The sequence below is a fragment of the Nothobranchius furzeri genome, chromosome 11 (assembly GCF_043380555.1).
Source record: "Nothobranchius furzeri strain GRZ-AD chromosome 11, NfurGRZ-RIMD1, whole genome shotgun sequence".
Taxonomy (NCBI): domain Eukaryota; kingdom Metazoa; phylum Chordata; class Actinopteri; order Cyprinodontiformes; family Nothobranchiidae; genus Nothobranchius; species Nothobranchius furzeri.
Window position 1 is genome coordinate 51,879,318 of NC_091751.1, and position 21,188 is coordinate 51,900,505.

Below are 21,188 nucleotides of genomic sequence, written 5' to 3' on the forward strand. Positions count from 1 at the left end.
CAAATCATCAGTGGTGGTGGATCTAAAATTGGGTTTACGTTAACATTTTTGAATGGTAGGCACAAAATCAGTTATTTTGAAAGAATTATAAAGTTGTTAACTTGAATGTCATGACTAGAGACAGACTATGGCTGCACAAACAAGTTGCACATGCAACGCGAAGCCACTCTTTAGCATAACAACATCCTGCCCATGGGACAAAACACATTACGTTCACGAGATCAAAAAATGTAAGGGGTTTTAAGGAGGTCTCCCACTGGGCGCAGGGAGAGGGAGGCTTTATCCACCATATGAAGGTCAATTTAACTGATAAAACATTTTTAGTTATCGTTTCCGATTATATAGAAACACTCTGAGTTTATCATGCTGGCTGAACATGAAAATAGTCTCCTAAACCTAACTCCTTCTTTAGCTTCTGTTGGAAAATAAGGTTTGAAAAGCCTGACAGATCTATGTCACACTGTCACTTAATGCTCATGAACTCACCCATCTTGACTCACAATGGGGAAGGCTGTTGTTGGTTTAGTGTCCAGGAAACGGCAGAGAACGTCTCTACTCGTAGGAGCTAACCATTAACATTAGCAACTCCACCACACAGCAGAACTCCTCCAGGCTTGTGTTGTTTGTGGAGATAAAACATCAACGTTGCAGAGCAGAGTCAGTGGTCGGTTGTGTTACTGTAAGCCAAGCAGAGGCGTCCAAACATTAGAAAGTAGAACTCCAAATCTTGTCATCTGAAGCTACTTTCTCCTCTTGCTTAATTCTTCGTTGACAAACAGGCACACCGGAGCTTTTTTTCCCCCAAGAGTACAACAAGGCAATTGTTACTAGAGACAACTGCAGATGTATTAAAAATATGAGTGAAGTCTAAGAATGGAAACAGAAAAAACCAACAGATAAAAAGTGCTTGACTAAAACACATTTACACCAATGCTGCTGTTAAAAAAATATGGGTTAATTTGTACCCTCACAGCTACCCCCCGTCATGTGCAAAGGAATCTTTTTCATACACTTAAACATGTTCATCACACTGATTTAAAATACATTGACCTCCAACAGCAGAATAGCAAAGCCAGCAACCATTCAGTCATAGGATGCAGAGCTTCTATTTATACCAAAAGCTCCCATCAGTGTTAGTTAGTCTTTTCATCATCACGCCACAAAGCTTATTGTGCTCATAAGTCAGCATCACGGTGCTGGCCACTAATGCCTTTCTACAGTAAACAAACCCCTTCCCCCATACACCCCCATTTCACCTGGTGTACAAACGCACACGATGCTTCAGCCTGCTGAGTCATGCTAGCTGGCTGCGCAAGGAGAAAAAATATGTGATCGGCTTGAGGTATGATGATTGTGCGGAGTTCAAGAACCATGTGTTGAAGATGTTACATTTTCCATCATACGTGTGTAATGCCCAGGCTCTGCTCTTAGGGATTTGGTTAGACTCGAGGTGAGGTATGTGTGCATGCACGTGTTTTTAAAAGACAGGTGCTTTGTAAGTGGAACAGAAAACAATCAGAGGAATGAAGAAGGTGGGGAGATACAGACCTGATGAAGAGGAAATCACACATCTGTCATGTATCACAAAGAAATGCTAGACTATAATGTCTGCTCCCATGAACCGTTTTGATCTCTCTCTCTCTCTCTCTCTCTCTCTCTCTCTCTCTCTCTCTCTCTCTCTCTTTCTCTTTCTCTTTCTCTTTCTCTTTCTCTTTCTCTTTCTCTCTCTCTCTCTTTCTCTCTCTCTCTCTCTCTCTCTCTCTCTCTCTCTCTCTCTCTCTCTCTCTAACACTGCTCAGCGTCTCACAACTGCTTGGCAAGTATAAAGGAAGTCTTCTTTTCAGACTGGGAGTTTGGCGCAATGATTTTACTTCACATCTCAGGAGATATTTAGTGAGAAAATGTAATAAAATATTATGGGAGTGATGTCACTATGCAGAGGAGATTTCACTCATTTCAGAAAGTTTAATTTTTTTATGGGGAATTGTATCTTGACTCAAGTATATTGTGTTTGTGTGTTTGTGGAAAACATTCCAGTCATGTTAAGTGTGATTATGTGTAATTGTCATAATTCATTTGCCTATACTAACTCATCTGCTGTAGAGAGTACTGTATACCTGAGCAGGCTCAATTACAATAATATAAAGGGGGCATCCTACATAAATGATGAGATGATTAAAAATCTGAGCATTTGACCAAGGTCAAACTATATTTAATCTCAAATCTTCAAAATCGAACAGCTTTTGATTAAAACGTCAACATAATTTTAGCATTTTTGGCTGAATAATATCAAGAATTTCCTACTGATTTAACATTTTCTTGCAGTCGTATGCATTTCACCTGCTACTGATATTTACTGTGATGATATATTAATGAGAGTTTAAAGATTAGATAGATAGATAGATAGATAGATAGATAGATAGATAGATAGATAGATAGATAGATAGATAGATAGATAGATAGATAGATAGATAGATGGGTAAACTTTATTGTCTACCTCGAATTGAGGCAGAAATTCGCCTTTGACATGGCTCACCTTACAATACAATCCATATCGCATTCACACAAATACATAAAAGACAATTAAAAGGTATTAAAATGTTATCATCATAAAAATAAAATAAAACTTTAAGAATTCAAAATTGTAATTGTGGTGGGAACAAATGATTTCTTAAAGACACCTTTCTTGACCAATGGAACTCTGAACCTCCTTCCTGATGGAAGTAGATGAAAATGTGGGTTCAATGGATGGGTTGAGTCTGCACTGATCAGGGTAGCCTTCCTGTGTGCTGCTCGCTCATGAAGAACAGAGAGTGGGATCTGAAGTGAACCTGTAATTTTGCTGCCTAATTTAACAATGCGAGAGAGTTGTGTTTTGTTTTTAACTGTAAGAAAGTTATACCAAGCTGTAATATTTAAAGTTAGAATGGATTCAATCAGTGATTTATATACAGTTGTTAGGATGTCCTTGTTCACATTGAGTGCTCTTAGCTTCCTTAGCAGGGAGTCTTTGCAGCGCTTTCTTGTAGACACCGTTGTTGTGATTTGCAAAGGACAGGTGGTCATCAATTTCTGTTCCCAGGTACCTGAATGACTGAACCTGCTCCACAGGCTGACCCTGTATGCTGAGGGGTTTGAACAGGGATGTGTTTGCCTCACTGACTGCCCCACAGTGCATTTCTTTAGTTTTTGAGATATTCAGCCCCAGGTGAAAGTCTCCAAATGTCTGGACCAGATTGCTGACCGCCTGCTGATATTTAGACAGGTCCTCCGATGTCTTTACTGATGCCACCAGTGCCATGTCGTCTGCATACTTATACAGGGCCATTCTCTCACTATGGCACCGGATGTTGTTTGTGTAGACTGAGGAAAGCACTGGAGACAAAACATAGCCCTGTGGCAGTCCGATGCTAATGACACTTTTCGTGGATTTAAATCCTCTTAAAAATACTTGTTGTGGCCTGTCTTTCAAAAAGTTGTGCATCCATAAAAGCAGTGTTGTGTGGAGATGGAGATCCGAAAACTGTTCCAGCAAAATGCTGGTGTCTACTGTATTAAATGCAGAAGAAAAATCAATGAATAAGATTCTTGTGTATGGTTGTGTAGAGTCCATGTGTTTAGTGACAGCATTTAGAAGTGTGAGGCAAAAAAGACGTTCAGCTGTTCTGCCAACGAGATGGAGTCATGGCAGTTGACTTGCGGGATCTCAGGGTCTCTTCCCATCATGATGTTCAGGCCCTGCCAAGCCTTACGAGCATTTCCAGATGTGAGTTGGTGCTCCACATTCTGTGTTTGTTTCCATTTTGCAAGGATGACCTTCCGATGAACGACTACAACGTTTAGGAGATTAGAGCAGATGTCAGACAGCAGAAAAACATTTTGGTCTTGGCTGTGCTCATTTAGCACGTGTCATACCCGAAGGCAATTCAGTGTGTCTTCCATTAGCGAGAATCGAGAACATTAAAATAATGTGACAGCATACTTAAAATACACAAATTTCAGATTTAAGAATCAGAAAAAAGACAAAGTTAAAGAGTGAGCAGTTACAGTGCAGAAGGTGCAGCACAATAAACATTCATTCAAAGGGTAATGAATACAGGAAAGTTTTCACTTTAGATTTAAGTTACTAGAGACTCTTCAGCTCTTCAGTCCTGATAAAACGTAAATGTTTCTTCAAACTGAGGCCTTTCTCGTAGCTGCCTACAACAATCACTATTTGAACCCTTTGCAATGAAGCACAGGTCAAAATGGATGAAATCATTATGGAAAAGAGAGAAAATGTTTGACCATAATTAGATGAAGAACATACATTAATGCTCACTTAGGCCAGGAAAAAAAGGAAAAATGTACTTAAAAATCCTAACCAGGGGAAGGGTTGTGGATTTCCTTTGGATGTGATGGTGAGAAAAAAACAGGTCAGTTCTAGTTATCTGTTAATATTCGACAAAGCAGAGAAGTGAGATCTGAAACAGTCGCGTGAACTGACCATACACTCGGACCCAGACTGTGTCAGTGGGTTCTCTGGGATCTTCAAATTTAGTTTGATGCTAGATGTGAAATAATGAACTCGTTTAAACGCAAAACCGTTAAAAGGCAGCAGATACGAGCAGAGTGTGAACTCAGAACTTAGGATTTTTTTTCTGCATTCAACACAAATAAAATCACTGGATCAGCCAAAGTGGGTCAGCATAAATCACAGATTAGGTTCCGGTAAACGAGTTAATTAAAGCTAAGTTAATGCCAGTGAGAGGGTGAATAGTGCTTTTAGAATTGATTAATAGACATAGCTGGTTGGTTTGAACCACAAAATGTCAATAGTAGAACATTCTTTATAGCAGAAGAGGCCTGATTTCAGTGCTGATTAAACCTTGTGGTTTTCTATCGACTTCTCAAGTCAATCCATCAGTCGTTTTTGTTGTAATTTGTAAAAACAAATTAAGGCAATCTATTTGGAATAGTTTCTGAGATGACAAGGAAATACATACTGGATGATATCAGGTGAGCGTGTTTGGCCACTTCAGGTGAAATACTTTTTATTTGTACATGAATTTCCCAGCGGACACGCCTAAAGACTGCAAATATGGATTTTATTTGCTGTCACTCCCTTTGTACACAGTCTTTGTTACTGTGTGCACACAAGAGCAGGCAGAAATGCATTTGACAGAATGTAAATGTGATGCACTTTGCAGGAGATTTTCCCAGACTGCATGTGTAGTTTGAGTATTAGATTGATGCTGCTCTGATCACACGGGAGGATCAGTGACATGCACCAAGAGAGGTGCTGCTGAACTGCTGTCCTGTATAATTTCCAGGTTAGCTAGACCAGGCCAGCCCTTTCTTCTTCTTCTCTGTCGGCCATAATGAGGTGCCTTCTCTCAGTGCTACCAACTTACCTCAGGCATTAATCTCGCTGTACACAGGTGAGGCTCAAGAGGCGATGTTGAAAAGTAGATATTCTATGTGGGTATCTGCATAAAAGATTTTCGTGATTGTCAAATTCAGTTCCCGCTCTTTTTTTTTTTGTCTCTAAATCTAACAAGCAGCTCAGACTGTTTGCACATGGATGTTTCTAAATCTGGTCTAACTTGAGTTTAGTCTGAAGAGACATTACTTTCAATTTCCTCTTTGTCTAAGGAATCCCAATTTTAGATGTAAAGGGTGGCGCAATATCCAGAGGACAGACGAGACGTAGCGTGCAAAGTATTTAAAAGTGCAACGGTTTTGTATCCTCGCCCTAATAAAGTGTTTTTCTTATGGGCTCGACACACGGGAGGCGATAAACGACCGCAATCAGCGAAATTCATCGCTGTCACTTTTATTACCTGACACACGGGAGGCGACCCGCCGCAAAGCCATCGGCGCGTTCTGTTCCATGGCAAAATCGAATCTTCCGTTGTTTTGATTGGCTGCATCAGGTTGGAGGGAATTAAGGTTATTTAAGCGGTTCAGAGTTTAAAAAAGCGGTAGATATAATGTTTCACATGATGCTGCTAGAATTATGTGAAATCTTACTTCTGATTTTACCATATAAAAACAAAACCGAGAATGGGTTCATCCCATATTACAAACCAGGAGAGGGCTACTCTCTGTCTATCAGGAATTGCTTCAATTTATTACACGGTTTGGACCTCACATTAAGACGAACAGAAGGAGAAATGGAGTCCATGTTTGATCGGAGATGTACGGAGCATCCTGTCCGCTCATTGGTCAGTGAATGAAACCTTCGTTGATTGGTCCTCGTCCGACTGACAGCGATGAAAAGTTGAAAATGGCCTTGTTTGAGTTGAGCAGCGCCTCGCCTGGAAAACAGACGAGAGCAGACAGACACAGCAGGGGGAGTGGCTGAAAGTCGGCGTTTAATGGGCTCGACACATGGGAGGCGACATCGCCTCTCCTCCATTCATTTTCAATGAGACATGCGCGACAAAGCGATAATCACGGGTCTCCCTCCTACTAAGCAAAACACCAAGAACGTGCGTGTGAAATTTTGTGCTCGTGCACAGGTGACCCAGCAACGCAATCCCAGGAAGTTGGAATATTTTCAACTTTTCATTGTTGTCGCTCGGACGAGGACCAATCAACGGAGGTTTCATTCACTGACCAATGAACGGACAAGATGCTCCGTACATCTCCGAGCAAACATGGAGGAGAAGTTGATTATTATGTTTATATAGTAAAATCAGAAGTAAGATTTCATATAACTCTAGCAGCACCTTGTGAAACATATCTACCGATTTTTTAAAACTCTGAACCGCTTAAATAACCTTAATTCCCTCCGACCTGACAGAGCCAATCAAAACAAAGGAAGTTTTGATTTTGCCATGGAACAGAGTGCGTTGGCGGCTTTGCCGCTGCTGCGGGTCGTCTCCCGTGTGTCACGTAATAAAAGCGACAGCGACAAATTTCGCTGATCGCGGTCGTTTGTCGCCTCCCATGTGTCGAGCCCATAAAGTTGAGGCTGAGCTGTACTTCTGTCTCTTTTTCTCTCTCTTTCTCACACAGAATCTGCTTCAGCGGTCCCCTGATGCATGAGTTTAGGTGCACACACAGGTTTTATTTTTATTCTGAGCAGGGTTAAAGTTCCATTTTGTGCAGAGTCAGCATTTTATGTTGCTCAGCGTGCATTCTCTGCTTCAACATCACTTTGCACATGTTTACTGAGGGTATTTCTAAGTCTAAGAGACTCCTTCCTGTTTTACTTCTGGGGTCAGAGGGGAATTGATCGTGATGCACATTGCATGACAGCTTATCTCATTCTATGGTTTCCTGACTGAAGTCAAGTGATTGGCTAAATCAGCTGTGGAAACCTTTGCACTTTCTTCTGATGCATGTAGAAAAATAGTGCTGTTTCAGTTGTAAGATTACGAAATGTGTTGTGTTAGGCCAGTCAGCTGTTTATCAGCCACCCAATTCCCCCATGGCGACTTCATGAGTTGCTTGTTTTTTGTGCTGATTGTTTTTTTTTCTCTGTGTGTGAGTGGGAGGAAGGGAGGGAGGATGGGAATGCCAGTGGTGGAGAGTAGGGGACTTACAAACACGCAAACAACACAATCAGAAAGAAAATACTGTCCTCTGGTTGTGTTTTTTCTGGCGTGATTGTCGAAAATTCCTGCAAACCAGGATCAAAGGAAAAGCCAGAAGCAAGCTGGGGTTAGTTAGAATTGAGTGCAACGGAAGATAAGAGACTAATCAGTGAGTTTGGCCTTCCTTGTAGTCAATACTCCCTCTTTTTCTGTTTGGCTGAAGGTAGAAAGGTCGATATCTCAGGATGTTTGTTTGCTAAGAGTCACTGTATTTAAAGAAGAGTGCAAACGAATACAGAACGTTCTTTGGGACTAATTTGTGATTAAGCTGCAGTTTGTCCTTGCACATTCGTACCCAGAATCTCCATTTTCTACAATCACTAGGATCCTCCAGATGCACAAACAAATGATAAGCATGACTTCATTTGACTTGACAAAGTCCTTTGACCTTGTCAGTGTGTGTGTTTTAACAATTGTGTTTTGGTACTCTGCCAGGTGGTAATTTTCTGCTTGATTTCAAAGGATACCTTAAAACCAGTCTGATTTATACTGCAATAAATTCCTGACTGAATGACTACAGGTCAATCTGTAGCGATGCCAGGAAAAGACTTGTGTTCTCCAGACCTAAATCAGAGAACTGAGGTTTACTGTAATTTGAGACAGGGTTGGCCTGCTTCCAGAGAAGGGACCTAAAGAAAGCAACATCATAGTTGATTGTGTGAAGTTTTAAAAATTTAAAATGACAACGCAGCAATTTGGGGTTTCAGCACCAGTACTGGTACTGATTTAATAGTTATAGATTGGCCAATCATTCAGAACATTGGCCAACTGCAATCACCGAACAGTGGATTTTGTTCCTCTATGTCTATCAAGCTGATAATAGCTTCAGTTGAAGTGTAAGGCCTCATGGAGTTTTATGCAGAATACACAATCTGAAGTTTTAAAGAATATATTTGTCAGCATTTTTAAAGGTTATAGTAGTTCTGTGGTCAAAGCAAAACATTTTCATGGAATGTTTTGCACATAATCCTCCTCACAAAAAGCGACTTCAGCATTTTTATCTTTGACATATTCAGTACTTTCCAGAATGAGCCGTTTCCTGGTCCTGTTGCTTAAAAGCTGGCCACTCTCACCCCTCCCCTACTCGGACTGCTATAGGCTGAGAAGTTCCAAGGGGCCATGAATTGAGCTGTTGCTCCTTCAGCATCAACAAGAGAGAGATGGTTCTGTGGAAATTTCCCCTTTTGTGACATCACAATGGGGAGCTTTTTGAATCGGCTCATTTTAGGCACATAATTCTTAAAACTAAACATAAACTGAGAAAAGATGGACCTTTTTGCCCAAATTTGGAATGATTATAGAGGCAATAGAGACCCACACTGAAACAAAAAGTGAGTTTGCATAATATGTTGTCTTTAGAAAAAACAGTCAACAAACTAAACTTTCAGCTGCATGGTGACAGTCGGTAGCATTGTCGCAAGACCTGTTTGGTACTTTTTCCACAAGTTGGTACATTTTTACCCCTGTGCATGAATGGGTTTGAGTACTCTGGTTTCCTCCCATAGACCAAAATCATGCCTGTCGGGCTGATTGGAGACTCCCTCCTCTCACAAGATGACCACTAGAGATTGGCACTAGCATCTTCATAAATGTAGTTTAACATGATAGATTTTTTTTCTCTGGACAAGAAATATACAATATGGCCCACATCTAGATGAAATTTTAATAATTTTACATTAATTATAAATATATAATTTAAAAGCACCAGTGGGACATTTGATACATCTCCAGCTCTCAAGTGTGTGTGTGTGTGTGTGTGTGTGTGTGTGTGTGTGTGTGTGTGTGTGTGTGTGTGTGTGTGTGTGTGTGTGTGTGTGTGTGTGTGTGTGTGTGTGTGTGTGTGTGTGTGTGTGTGTGTGTGTGTGTGTGTGTGTGTGTGTGTTGACGGCTGCAACAGTGTTTCTAAAGCTCAGACTGGCAGAGAATAGGCACTAAGGTTAAAGTTTGACAAGAATCAATACATTTGTATGCATTTAATCTACTGATTTATCCATATAATTTCTCAAGACAGCTTGAAGTGAGTTAACTTGTAAATATTTTACAGGAGGAAAAATATCGATATATATTGTATATCGGAATTCAGCTAAAAGTTATCAAGATATATGTTTTGGTTGATATCACCCAGCCCTATATTGTGCCTATTGTTGCTCTTGAAGTTGTAAAATAGTATGCTACAGGCCCTTTAATGTTTGTCTGAACCGTGCCCCAACCCCCTTCCAACCCCCGTCTGTTTTATTGGGTGTTTCTAAAGCTTGCATTTTGGGACAATGCACCTGCAGAACTCCAGCTGAAGGAAGACTCATTTTAATCACTTAATACTTCAGAGAATTTGGTGATATATTTAAATAAGGGTTACGTTTACTCGCAGGCATCGATTTTAAAGGTAGTTGCATTTGACACAAAAAAGTTCATGTGGGTGTGACTACTCTTTTTCTTGCAAGAAGACTTTATGGTACACTCATTTGTAATTACATAAAAAATACCTTTCCGAGAAGAAAAATACAAGCAGTTTTCATCATGATCATAAATTCCAGATTGACCATGTTGGACTCGAGGGCCATATGGACCTCGTTAGAAGTTACATCATGCATGCTGAGTGCATTCAGAGGTAAACTATTCTCTTCTACCTCTAAAACTGCAGGCTTTTTAAAATTTTCAGATTGATAAAAGGCTAAAGACTCACACTGCAGGGGGTAGCTCATATTTCTGGACTGCCAAATCAGCTAACTCGTCAAAGCTTCTTTGAGGATCATCTTCCTCACTAATAGGCTACTGTCCTGATCACTGATGATGTCATTTGTGCATCCACTCCTGTCAGTTTCTATTAACAGTGGCTTTATCGTTTCCACTTCACCAGCTGGTAGGTCTCTTTTGGTTTTCTTTTGCAACCTGACTGCTGCCTAGGAGTTTTGCATCTGGTGAATTATTAGTAGATTTATGTCAATAAGACAGAAGCAGCAGAGCTTTAGGGGAATGCTGATCGAGTGTTTTGTTGGAGGATTAGGGTCACCTGGTGTAAGGAGCTCAAGATAGCTCCCATTGTTGGAGTTCACTCTGCAGTAAGGAGACAAATGATTTGAGATGAAAAGTTACGATGAAATGACATCTCAGAAGAGTTTAGGTGGTGATTCGCTGTTTTACACTCAATGACAAGCATATATTTTTCCTTTCTTTATAACCAAACTGTCCTAATTGTAGGGCTGGGTGATTAGAAAAAATCCTATCATGATATTTTTATATCAGTCGATATCGATATATATATATATCACGATATAAAATAAATCACTATTGTTGTCAATCTTTATGTTGCCTGGCAACACTTAATACGCAGGACAGCTCTTAATGTGTTAGGCTGTTCGTTACTGACTGGTTGTCAAATTGACGAAAAGTTATTTTGAAATGTATGTTACTATCATTTATGCCTTTCTTTATGGTGTTTTTAATGGTAATTTAGTTTGTGTCTTGGTGTGTGTGAGAACCCATACATAACACAAACAAAGAAATTGTTTTTTTTTTGAGTGCATTTTTAGATTACTTCCTGAAAAGCCCGTTTTCAGGTAAATAGAGCAATAACCTTTCGTCTGGGATGCTCTCAGCCTAGCCTTTAGCTTATCAGTCTCATTTCTGAGGCCATTCAGGACTTGTGGCTTTTCTCCCAGTGGCACACAAACTGAGAGCCTTGAGGTTAGTTGGTTCAAACTCAGCGGGCCTTGCACCCATCGCCCTGCTCGCCGCTCATTGGCTTTGTCATTCCAGCTGCGATCGTGTCAGCGAACAGAGAGCATTATTCAAGTCCTCAGGGGGAGCGTGGAAGGGGTAGTTGGCAAATCCTAATTGAAATTCCAGTCTTTTCTACTGGAATGAAGTGAGACTGACAACACCCACTGTATTATCCTGGCCCTGTCACCTTGAAAGTCTCATCTGAAGACGAAAGGAAAGAAATTGTGATGCATCACAGAAAAAAGTATGAAAGGAATTGGACGAGATTTAGTGAGGAGTATTACAGTAGTGCCCCTTTTCAGTGGCATAATGTGAACCTGTCTTCTGTACGGCAGTAAATAAAGAGCCAGGCTGTCTGGGGTTGCTGGTGGTCAGTGTGCTGTGCATGCTAATGTCTGACTGAATGAATCAGAACCATTCTGATAGCAGAGAAATTAGTACAAGGAACCCGTTTCTGGTCACTTCACCCTCACACACATTTACTATTCTCATCCCTACACCCTCTCAGACAATTTTTACAAATAAAAATCTACAAAAAGAAAAATATTCCCACCAACTCTTTGCAAGTTTCTCTTTAATCCCCATTGTACGTGGAGCAGAGTGGCTTTCTTTACTTCTGGGGCTCGTGTTGCATCTGAAAATAAAAACCTGACTGTGTGGAAAAACATTAATGACAGGATTCTTGTCCTTGCCTGTCTGCCTCACCTTGTCAGGTGTGTTCCATCTTGTTGGTTAGATATTAAAGATTTTTCTCCCTAGGGTGAGAATTAATGGGATACATCTCTAATCCTTACACAGGAAAAAGCTGATCTTGTGAATTTTGGTGTTTTGTATCTGACTTATTACTATTGAAGGAATATTGGTAAAATTTTTGCTCTAATTTTTCCTATTTTCTAATGTCCCAATCTTCTTATTTTTCTGCCAGGGGTTGAGCTGTGCCTGCCAGCATGGCGGTTTACCATGACCATGGTGGCCAATTTTGTGGTTTTAGGCGGTCGGCTCCTTATGCCCGGGGTGGCGTACCTCTGTAGTGACTGGCAGGTACTTCAGGCTGTCATCATCTGTCCCCTGCTGCTTATGCTGACCTACATTTGGTAAGGAAAAAAAAAACTTTCATTAAAGCTTATTGCCTCTTGACAACATTTTAACACAGTATAGCTATAAATATATTGTGGAGATGAAATAAAAATGAATGAAGTGGTTCTCTCTCATTCGTCTAAAACCTTCGCCAATAGTACTTTTTGGACAAAAAGCAACTTTTGGACCATTCGATTGTTGGTCTCACCAAACCGCCGCACTTCCCTGGGTCCACCATTCATAACGCACTCTTGTATTTAGCAACAGAACACCACTGGAGTCCAATAGAGTCCCAAAAAGAAAAACACCATTTGAAGTCACAGACAACAACAGACGTTTGGACCTAGAAAACAGTGACCGGTGTTTAGCGCTCTCTCGTTTCCTCTGGCATTGCGGGTTTTAGGTTCCAGTAAAAGTGTCTCAGGGACGATATACAGAAGGAGGGGTGAGTGTTCCATGACCATGTTCAAAACCTAGCTCGTTTGCAGATTCACTGCAACTGCTTTAATTATTATTATACTGGTGAGCAATATCATACATTTTCCTACACTTTTCATCACATTACAATGTCCAGGGAAAAGATTTCCAAGAAAATGTTGGATTGTCCAGGTACGAAAAATTCATCAATGTTAAAAGAAAGTGGAAAGTCTTGGAGACGTCCTGTTCTTTGCAAAAGCAGCCATTTGAAACACTTTTCTGCTTCAAACCCTGCACATGAACCCATCCAAGTGCGTGCATTCATTGTATATATTATTCTTCAGAGTTGGCTTGGTATTCAAGCAGCTTTGGATTAGCAGCCACCTTTGAATACAAACACAACAAATTTGTAATCCAGTTTTTGAACTTTGAAAGAAAGAGGATGTTCCTCACCCACGCTTTAACCCTCAGTAAATTAGCTGCAGCACATCTTTTTGTTCGCGTCTGAAAAGTGATAAAGTCCTTTAGCCACAGAGTAGAGCTGCTGTTTGTTCATACGTCAATAGATTCAACCTCTGTCACTTGGTTAGACAGAGTACAGAATGCTTGTTTGCTGGAATACCGAAGTGACTTGTTGTGAAATCTGTAACTCTAGAAGGACGTGGATTCATTTATGTGATAGTAAAATATCACATTTTTATTCTAAAGTTGAAATTTCAAGAGTTTGTTTTTCTTAAAAGACTCTTTAATTAATCAAAAATCAAGTCAATTAAAATAATAAATATTTACTGATGTGTTTGAACTGGGCAGCATGGTATATAAAATAAAGTGACCATTGTGTGACCACATTTAAGAGGTTAATGGAGTTATTTTGTTCATTTGTGAGGAAAAATGTTCTGTTTTTATTAATGGGAATTTAATGATTCTAATTACTGCAGGAAAGAGAAAAAGTCCCTGGGATTTTCTCAGCAGAAGTAAAATGTAATAATGTAAGCAAGTCTGTTTAATAAAAATACTAATAACAGTAAAAATATTAGTAATACTTTTAAAGCCCTGTTCTTAGTTTAAGGTAAAACGTCTGAACGTGTAGAGGAGCTGTGAGCGGGGGTTGAGACATAGTTCTGGGGACGTTTTGCAACATAGAATTGTACAAACTGTGCAAACTACAAAGATGTTGGAAACGTTACATCCAGTCTTCCACTGGAGCATTTTGAAGGAGAGAGTTTATCTTTTGCAAATAGCCAGATTTGTGTATTGGAACACTGTGATTTTTAATTTTATTTTCTTGCAAATCACCAGCCTTGCCAACATCAAAACAGCCGACTAAGCATCAGGATTCAAAAGCTGCATTTGTAAACGCAAATGTTATCCACGCCAGAGCTTAGCAAGATTAAAGCTGAGTTGTTACAAATTCAAGCAAATACCTAAACGCTTAGTTTTCTGCTATGGTGTCAGCCGAGCTGGAGGCAGGTGGGTGTTCGTTTTTGCAAAAAAAATATATATATATATAATTAAATAAAAGCTGCAATAAAGTTGGAACATGATCTAAAGAAAATGTGCATTTAATGTAACATTTTCTTTAGAATTATAAAAACATGCAACACAGTGATTTTATTGTCTATTTTCATTTTAAGATGCAATCGGTGTCTGAGGGACATTGTTATATACACAAACCCGGTAATGAAGCATGAAAGCGGCTGCAATAATGGCTGTTAGGCAGAGTCAGCGGCACACGGCGTGTGTTTAATGTGTTTGACTCCATTTCTGTCTGGGATATGTTTAACCACCTGCCCTGTAATAAAGATTCCCCTCTCTGCATCACAATCGGACTGTGCTGAAATGCTTCCGCGTGTTTGACGAACGAGATCATTTTTTGCACCGCTAACCCTCGCCAAGTGAGATTTGAATCAACTTTTCAGCAGCAGGACCCTCCTTTTCTTTCTGATTCATTTTTCACGGCACATTAACAAGGACTTCCCTTCGTTGTCTTTCTGACAGGATTTTCCCTGAGTCACTGCGTTGGCTGTTGGCCACTCAGCAGTTTTGCCGCTCCAAATGGATCATGGGACACATCGCTGAGAAGAACAAGGTGGACATGCAGCTTGATGCTGACAACATCCTCACAGGTATGGAACTCACCAAAATGCTGTTTTCAGTATTAAAGTAATTCCCTCTAATGGGTTTTATTCTGTTATCTGTTCACTCGACTTCAAAGATATCAGCTTCCCCAGCTGAGCTGAGCTAAATAAGACAACTTGACAAGGTTATGTTGATTTCCTGTCTTGTTACCATAGCAACTCACCACTTCGGAGGTGGCAGTGGGAGTTGTACATTGCATTATGACACCCTCAATGTTCAATAATTTCATTATAGGCCATAAGAGTAGACATAAGCAGGCGGGATCGTCCGATGGCAGATGGAGGAAGGTTGCGCCCTTTGACCCCGGGGTAAACGTGGGCTGTTGGGAGACCAAATGTTGCCAAAATCGCTCTGAGCAGTAAAAAAAGTGTTTTCTTTTCAGTTCTTGTTCTAAAATGTGTTGCTCTTTGTATTTTTTAAACTTCTCAAAAAAAGGCAACTAATGGGGAAACTGCTTAAAAGAGAACTATTAAATCTTAAACTTTTCTTAGTTTTTCCTTTGAGCTGACTGGCTTTAGGTTGATGCAGCATTTACTGAAAAAATGACATCGCCAGAAGCATGAATTTATATCTTCTTTTGTTAATGGTCTCTTTCAAACCCCAACAGTCCTGTTCTCCACTGTAAAGCAGTAAAGGCATGTTATGACGCAAGAGTTTTGGCCCGTTCGTGAATATAACCATCGATGAAGCCACCTTTTTAAAAAAAAATAAAAAATGAGTTGAATTATTTGCAAAAATCCAAGGAGGAGAAGTCTTACTCGGCGGTTTGAAGCTCAGCCAGGGAAACTCTGGAAAGCCTTGAGGGGCGGTGAGGAATGCTGACATAATTCTGAGTCAACGTGGAAGTACAGCACCATGTATCAGAGGTGTGTTTCTGTGGCAACCTGCAATCTGATACCAAAACATCCATTTGTGTTGGTGTGTCACATGCACTGTGGTGCAGAGGTGTCGCCTCCTTAGGAGCACTGTCACACCCGAGTGAGAAAACAGCAAGGGGCTAGCTCTGTGGGAGGAGACCTTCACATTAAAAATGTAAAAGAGTTCCTTTTTTCGATCCGGCTGCTTGGAAGTGTTCAGTCTGCGTCAAGTTTTCTTTTAATTAGAGAATTCTACTCTATATGACAATAATCGAGAAGATAGTCTAATATTATGTTTCTTTTCGATCTAATCAAATTATTATTCTGGGTTTTGATTTACCTGACAAGCCATCCTATGAAAATATTTAGTCTAGCTACAACCCATAGGGAGAGTCCGGTTGTGAGGTGGAATGTGCAGTCGTCTTTCAAACTGTCTCCAAATGTAATTGGACAGCACTTGGACCAATCAGAGCAAAGAACAGTGGGCCGTATCCATTGCTACTAAAATCAGTCAACGGGGCAGATATTGTCAAAAAAGAATAACATCTGCTTATATCTCAGAAGCTCCTTTTTACAAGACACACCGTGTCGGCAAATTGGTGTGATTTTACCGCAACAGTGTGTCTTATTAACGCGCCATGCCGGCATGGTGCTGTGCGAAATTTGCGGCATTCATTTAGCCTCGCTTGCTAGTAATATGGCGGTAATTGTCTGTCTCATAAACAGAGATTGCGCCTTGGCGCAACAGAGGGCGATGTCATGATGATGAAGGGAGCTAATGCCGAGCTCCGGCCGGTAACTGTATCGAAAATAAAAGTAAACATGGGCTGTAAGTTTTGCTTTTTGACCAAAATCAGCAGAGACTGTAAACTGGAGCAATTCAGCGTCATCTGTACTCTTTTGTGAAAAGGACACGCCACAGTCTGACCACTTATAAACGACCTAAGGCTCCCTGATACCGCCACGGCGTTGCGACAAATTGACGGCATTGTTTTGTAAAAACGGCTAAAGAAAAGCTCAAGTCTGAATCTTTCATAGCTGATGCCAAAACGGTTTCAAATGGACGCCATTGTTTAGTCAACTCTACCTTTGTGGTTTATCACCATTGCAGCTCTGGCAACATCTCTCTACAAATGTTGAGTGCTGTGATTGGACAGACCTAAAACTGTATGGGCCAATGGTAGACTTGCTGAGGCTACAATGAAGCATGGCTAGACCGCCCTGCAGAACAAAATCTTTTACTACTGCTACAGTTTCCAGGCTAGGGTTTGATGAAAGTCAACGGAGCTTTTTTCCCCCAGAGAACGACTTACAAAGCATTGATTCCTTCTAGAAACCACTGTAAGTATTGATTAAAAATATAAGTAAAGTTTACCTTAAACGTTTTGTTTCCCAGAACTGCAAAGAGCTCTTCAGAAGAAACCCAAAAAAACTTGCATCGTGAAAATGGTTGGGACGAGAAACCTGTGGAAGAACATTGTTGTCCTCTGTGTCAACTCGTAAGTGTTATGGCTTTCTAACACAGAAACCTGACTGGATGCTTTAAGGGGCCAGCGTGGCCATGTGAAGATCTGAAATCTAGGAAGTGTGTGTGTGTGTGTGTGTGTGTGTGTGTGTGTGTGTGTGTGTGTGTGTGTGTGTGTGTGTGTGTGTAATGCCAGTCATAGCTGGCATTTTGTGCTGCCATGATGCCGATATAAACCTGCAGATTCAGTACATCATTGATCTTTATTCATGCCATCGGTGTTGCTCTCTGTTTGGATCTCTCTGGGGATCTCCCGTCTCCTCAGTCTCCGCCTGAGACCTCATCTGCAGCTTTATCTCAGCTCCAGAGAGTGGTGTATTCCTGACTCCCTTAGCTAGCATGAATTTTACATAAGTTTTGTCCCAAGGAAACATTAGACAAACATAGAAGACAGGAGGATATGAGTGTTTGCCTATTGTGTGTGCGTACACGCACACCTGCTCTGTTTGCATTTGAAGTTAGAGAAACAACATAAAAATAAATTTAATATTTCCCTCTTCCTTCTTTGCTGCAACCCTCTTTTTTTGTATTACACACATCGCCCTTGCAGTCATTGTATTTTGTGACATTTACCTCTGTTTCACATGCTTGTTTACTCCTCATCCAGGCTAACTGGCTATGGGATCCACCACTGCTTTGCTCGAAGGATGATAAGGCAGGAAGCTCAAGAAACCAACTGGTTCCATAACTTTTATGCACACTATTACACAACAGTGGGCATAGCGGTGGCATCGTGCATCGCTTTGTGTCCAGCGGTGTGCCTGATGGGACGGCGGGGCGGGCTTCTCGTGTTCATGATCATCACTGCTCTGGCGTCGCTGCTCGAGCTCGGTCTGCTCAACCGTGAGTTCTTTATGAAAACCCGCACTTAACCACTGATGTCCAACGTCTGTCTCACTGCTCCGATGTGGTTTATCCCATTCAACCATGTCTGGAATGACTTAGTAGCTACTGAAAAAGAGAAATAGAGCTTTATGACTTAAGAAGAAGAGTTGTAGGATTCTTGGAACGATGACTTGCCTTCTTTTCAAAAGAAAGCTGAAAATGTCTTCACTGCTTTTAGATTTTGTAAATCTAAAGCTGTCACTAGCAGCCGTAAGTGAAGAGCTAGTCTGGTTCTGTCTGAAATGTGGACTAGCTTACAATTCGTGTAAAAATGATCAAGTTTTACAACATTTTCTGCACATTTCTGCTACCTATTAACCTACTAACTACCTCACAAAATTCAGAAAGCATGAAAAGCACATGCAGATTAATGAGTGCAGTTAGCGTGCCTCGACTGGAACCGCACAGGTATTTAAGCACAAAATCAACCAAAATATGCACGCCCTCTCAGTCGCTCTTTCACTATGAAGCAGCTTTGAACAGAACCGTTGACGTCATCGGGAACACATGCTTCACAGACGTGCAAATCGTTTTTCTCTGCAGATGTGCATCACAACGAGCCTGAAGCACAATCATTCAGGAAGTTTTCATCTCTTCACTCTGCATAAATGCTTGTTTTTCATGAAGTGACTGAACATGGTTACATTTTATTTTATTGGTGTCAAAGGTCTTCCAGATAAGTACATCTGAGATTATACAGTAGCAAACAAGCTTGAGTCAACACATCAAGGTTACGCTTTATGTGCCATTTAAAGATGTTGTGCTTGTTGAACTCTTGACTAATTGCATAACTTTGGATGTAATGTTTGACACAGTTTTAGTGTTCTCATGTGGTTCTTGAACATAGCAATTCTCACTCATCCATATCTGTTTACCCCTCTAGTGCTGTGGAAGTACAGTGACCACCTGAACATAGGTACGTTCCTGTTTATTTCTAGTATTTTGTACTGCTGCTGATCAAGAAGTTGATTTAAATGTAATCACCACTCTCGTTTCTCCTCTTTGTGTGGAGGTGGATTGGGTTTGTGGTTACTGAGCTCGCTGCTCTCTTCCCTTCCTCGGTGGGAAACAGATAAAGATCACTAGGCAGTCTCCTCTGATCTTCTTGCCACATTTCTTATTCATTACACTCTGTGCTTGGGAATAAATTGGTATTTGTTTGCCAGACAGATTTTCAGTAAGTCCTCAAAATTAGCATTAGTGCCAAAAAAAAGAATACAATTTTATCAAATGTAGCCACTTCACCTAAAAAATATTTTGAATTTTGCAACTTTAAAGGGTAAAAACAATTTTGTGTTTGCATGATAAAAAATAACTCAGAAGTCCTGCCTGATTATTCCCTAAAGTTACAATAGTTATTTAAGACCAGATGATAAGTTTGGACATGAAAATATGAAACTTTTTTGTACATATTTAGATAATTAGATCGGTTTCCAGTAAGTGTTGGTCATATTTAGTAAAATATTTTGGTTTAGGTCTTTTTAATTTACCAAGTTTTAAAACATTTGATATTTCAGGACTACAGCCGTGACTTTATTTAGCTTTTAAATTAAATTTGTTTTGAACTGTCAGCTTTTTGTTCGTTTTTAGTCTAATCTTTGCTGACTAGCACATAACTAAAGTTACACTTCCTCATCCTGTATTTCACTACACAGCACTGTTATTTACTCACTAATTGCACAAAGTGCTGAGTGCAATGTCTGCATGTGTGTCCTGTTCTGTATATGTTCCTAACCGAGCACTTCGCTCTCAGACTGCAGGTTTACTGGTGGTTCCCAGGATATCTAGAAATAGGATGGGAGGCAGATCTTTTAGTTATCAGGCTCCTCTCTTGTGGAACCAACTCCTAGCTTTATTCCGTGAGGCAGACACTTTGTCTACTTTTAAGACTAGGCTTAAAACATTTTTATTTGATAGGGCCTATGGTTAAAATCTGATGTTGGCCTAGATCTGGACAAGTGGGGGAGTAGAGGGAGGTGGAGTGTACAGTCGGTAAAGACAGCTCTCCCTTGCCCTGCCTCCAACATGCATCCATCTAAAAGGCTAGGTTATCCAGAGTTATCTCTGTAGTTATGCTGCTATAGGCTTAGACTGCTGACCACTGTTCACACTCTACTACTTTCTTCTACAATTTGCTCTTTAACTGTATTATTTCCTGCTATTTCAGCTGTTAACTTTATTTTTTCTATAAGTGTTTTTTCTGTCCAGAAGAAGCTACAATGATGTTCTGATGAGCTGTGGTGGCCTCATAGAGGGGGCCATTGTCTTGAACACTGTTGCCAACCATTTAAACATTCTCCCTCTCCTGATAACATTTTGCTTTCCTTGACGTTGGATGTGCTACTACTAGTTTACCCGTTTAATTATAGATCCACTAGGATAAATACAATAAAGTTTATCTCTCACCCAATAGAATATTTACTAAGAAATCACAATGTAACCATAGAAACATTACTTTGTATATATGTTGTGTGTGTGGATGTGTGTTTGTGTGTGCGTGTGTGTGTGTCTGCTCTGTCTTCTCGATCCCCAGTGAGTCGTGGCGGATGGCTGCTTATACTGAGCCAGGATCCTCTGGAGGTTTCTTCCTGTTAAAAGGGTTTTCCTCTCTACTGTCGCTAAATGCTTGTATAGTATGAGGATTGCTGCAATTTGCTGGGTTCCTTATATAGGAAACTTTTTTCTGATTGGCTTAATGAACTGACCTGTATTGGAATGTTTACTATGTGAAGTGCTTTGTGACGACTCTTGTCGATATTTGGCGCTGTATAAATAAACTTGAATTGAATTGTGTACAGACAGCTCCGATACGCTGAATGACAAGTTCTCCACGGCCTTTTCCATCATTGGCATGTTCTCGTCTCACGCAGTCAGCAACCTGAGCATCTTCTTCTGTGCTGAGATCACTCCCACTGTGATCAGGTAAAAAAGTAAAATAAAAAAAATCCCAGACTGAATATATTAAGATAAGACATGTGTTTCTGT

At 40.4% G+C, this 21,188-nt stretch overlaps 1 protein-coding gene across 1 annotated transcript in view; it reads left to right on the forward strand.

Moving 5' to 3' along the window:
- The window catches only part of LOC107383925 (solute carrier family 22 member 23), a 42,510-nt gene that overhangs the window by 18,948 nt on the left and 2,374 nt on the right, over positions 1 to 21,188 (forward strand). The window contains exons 4-9 of the mRNA XM_015956825.3: positions 12,229 to 12,397; positions 14,796 to 14,923; positions 17,190 to 17,292; positions 17,926 to 18,161; positions 19,087 to 19,119; positions 21,002 to 21,125. Coding sequence (XP_015812311.3) covers positions 12,229 to 12,397; positions 14,796 to 14,923; positions 17,190 to 17,292; positions 17,926 to 18,161; positions 19,087 to 19,119; positions 21,002 to 21,125 — 793 coding nt within the window. The remainder of the gene's footprint in view (positions 1 to 12,228; positions 12,398 to 14,795; positions 14,924 to 17,189; positions 17,293 to 17,925; positions 18,162 to 19,086; positions 19,120 to 21,001; positions 21,126 to 21,188) is intronic.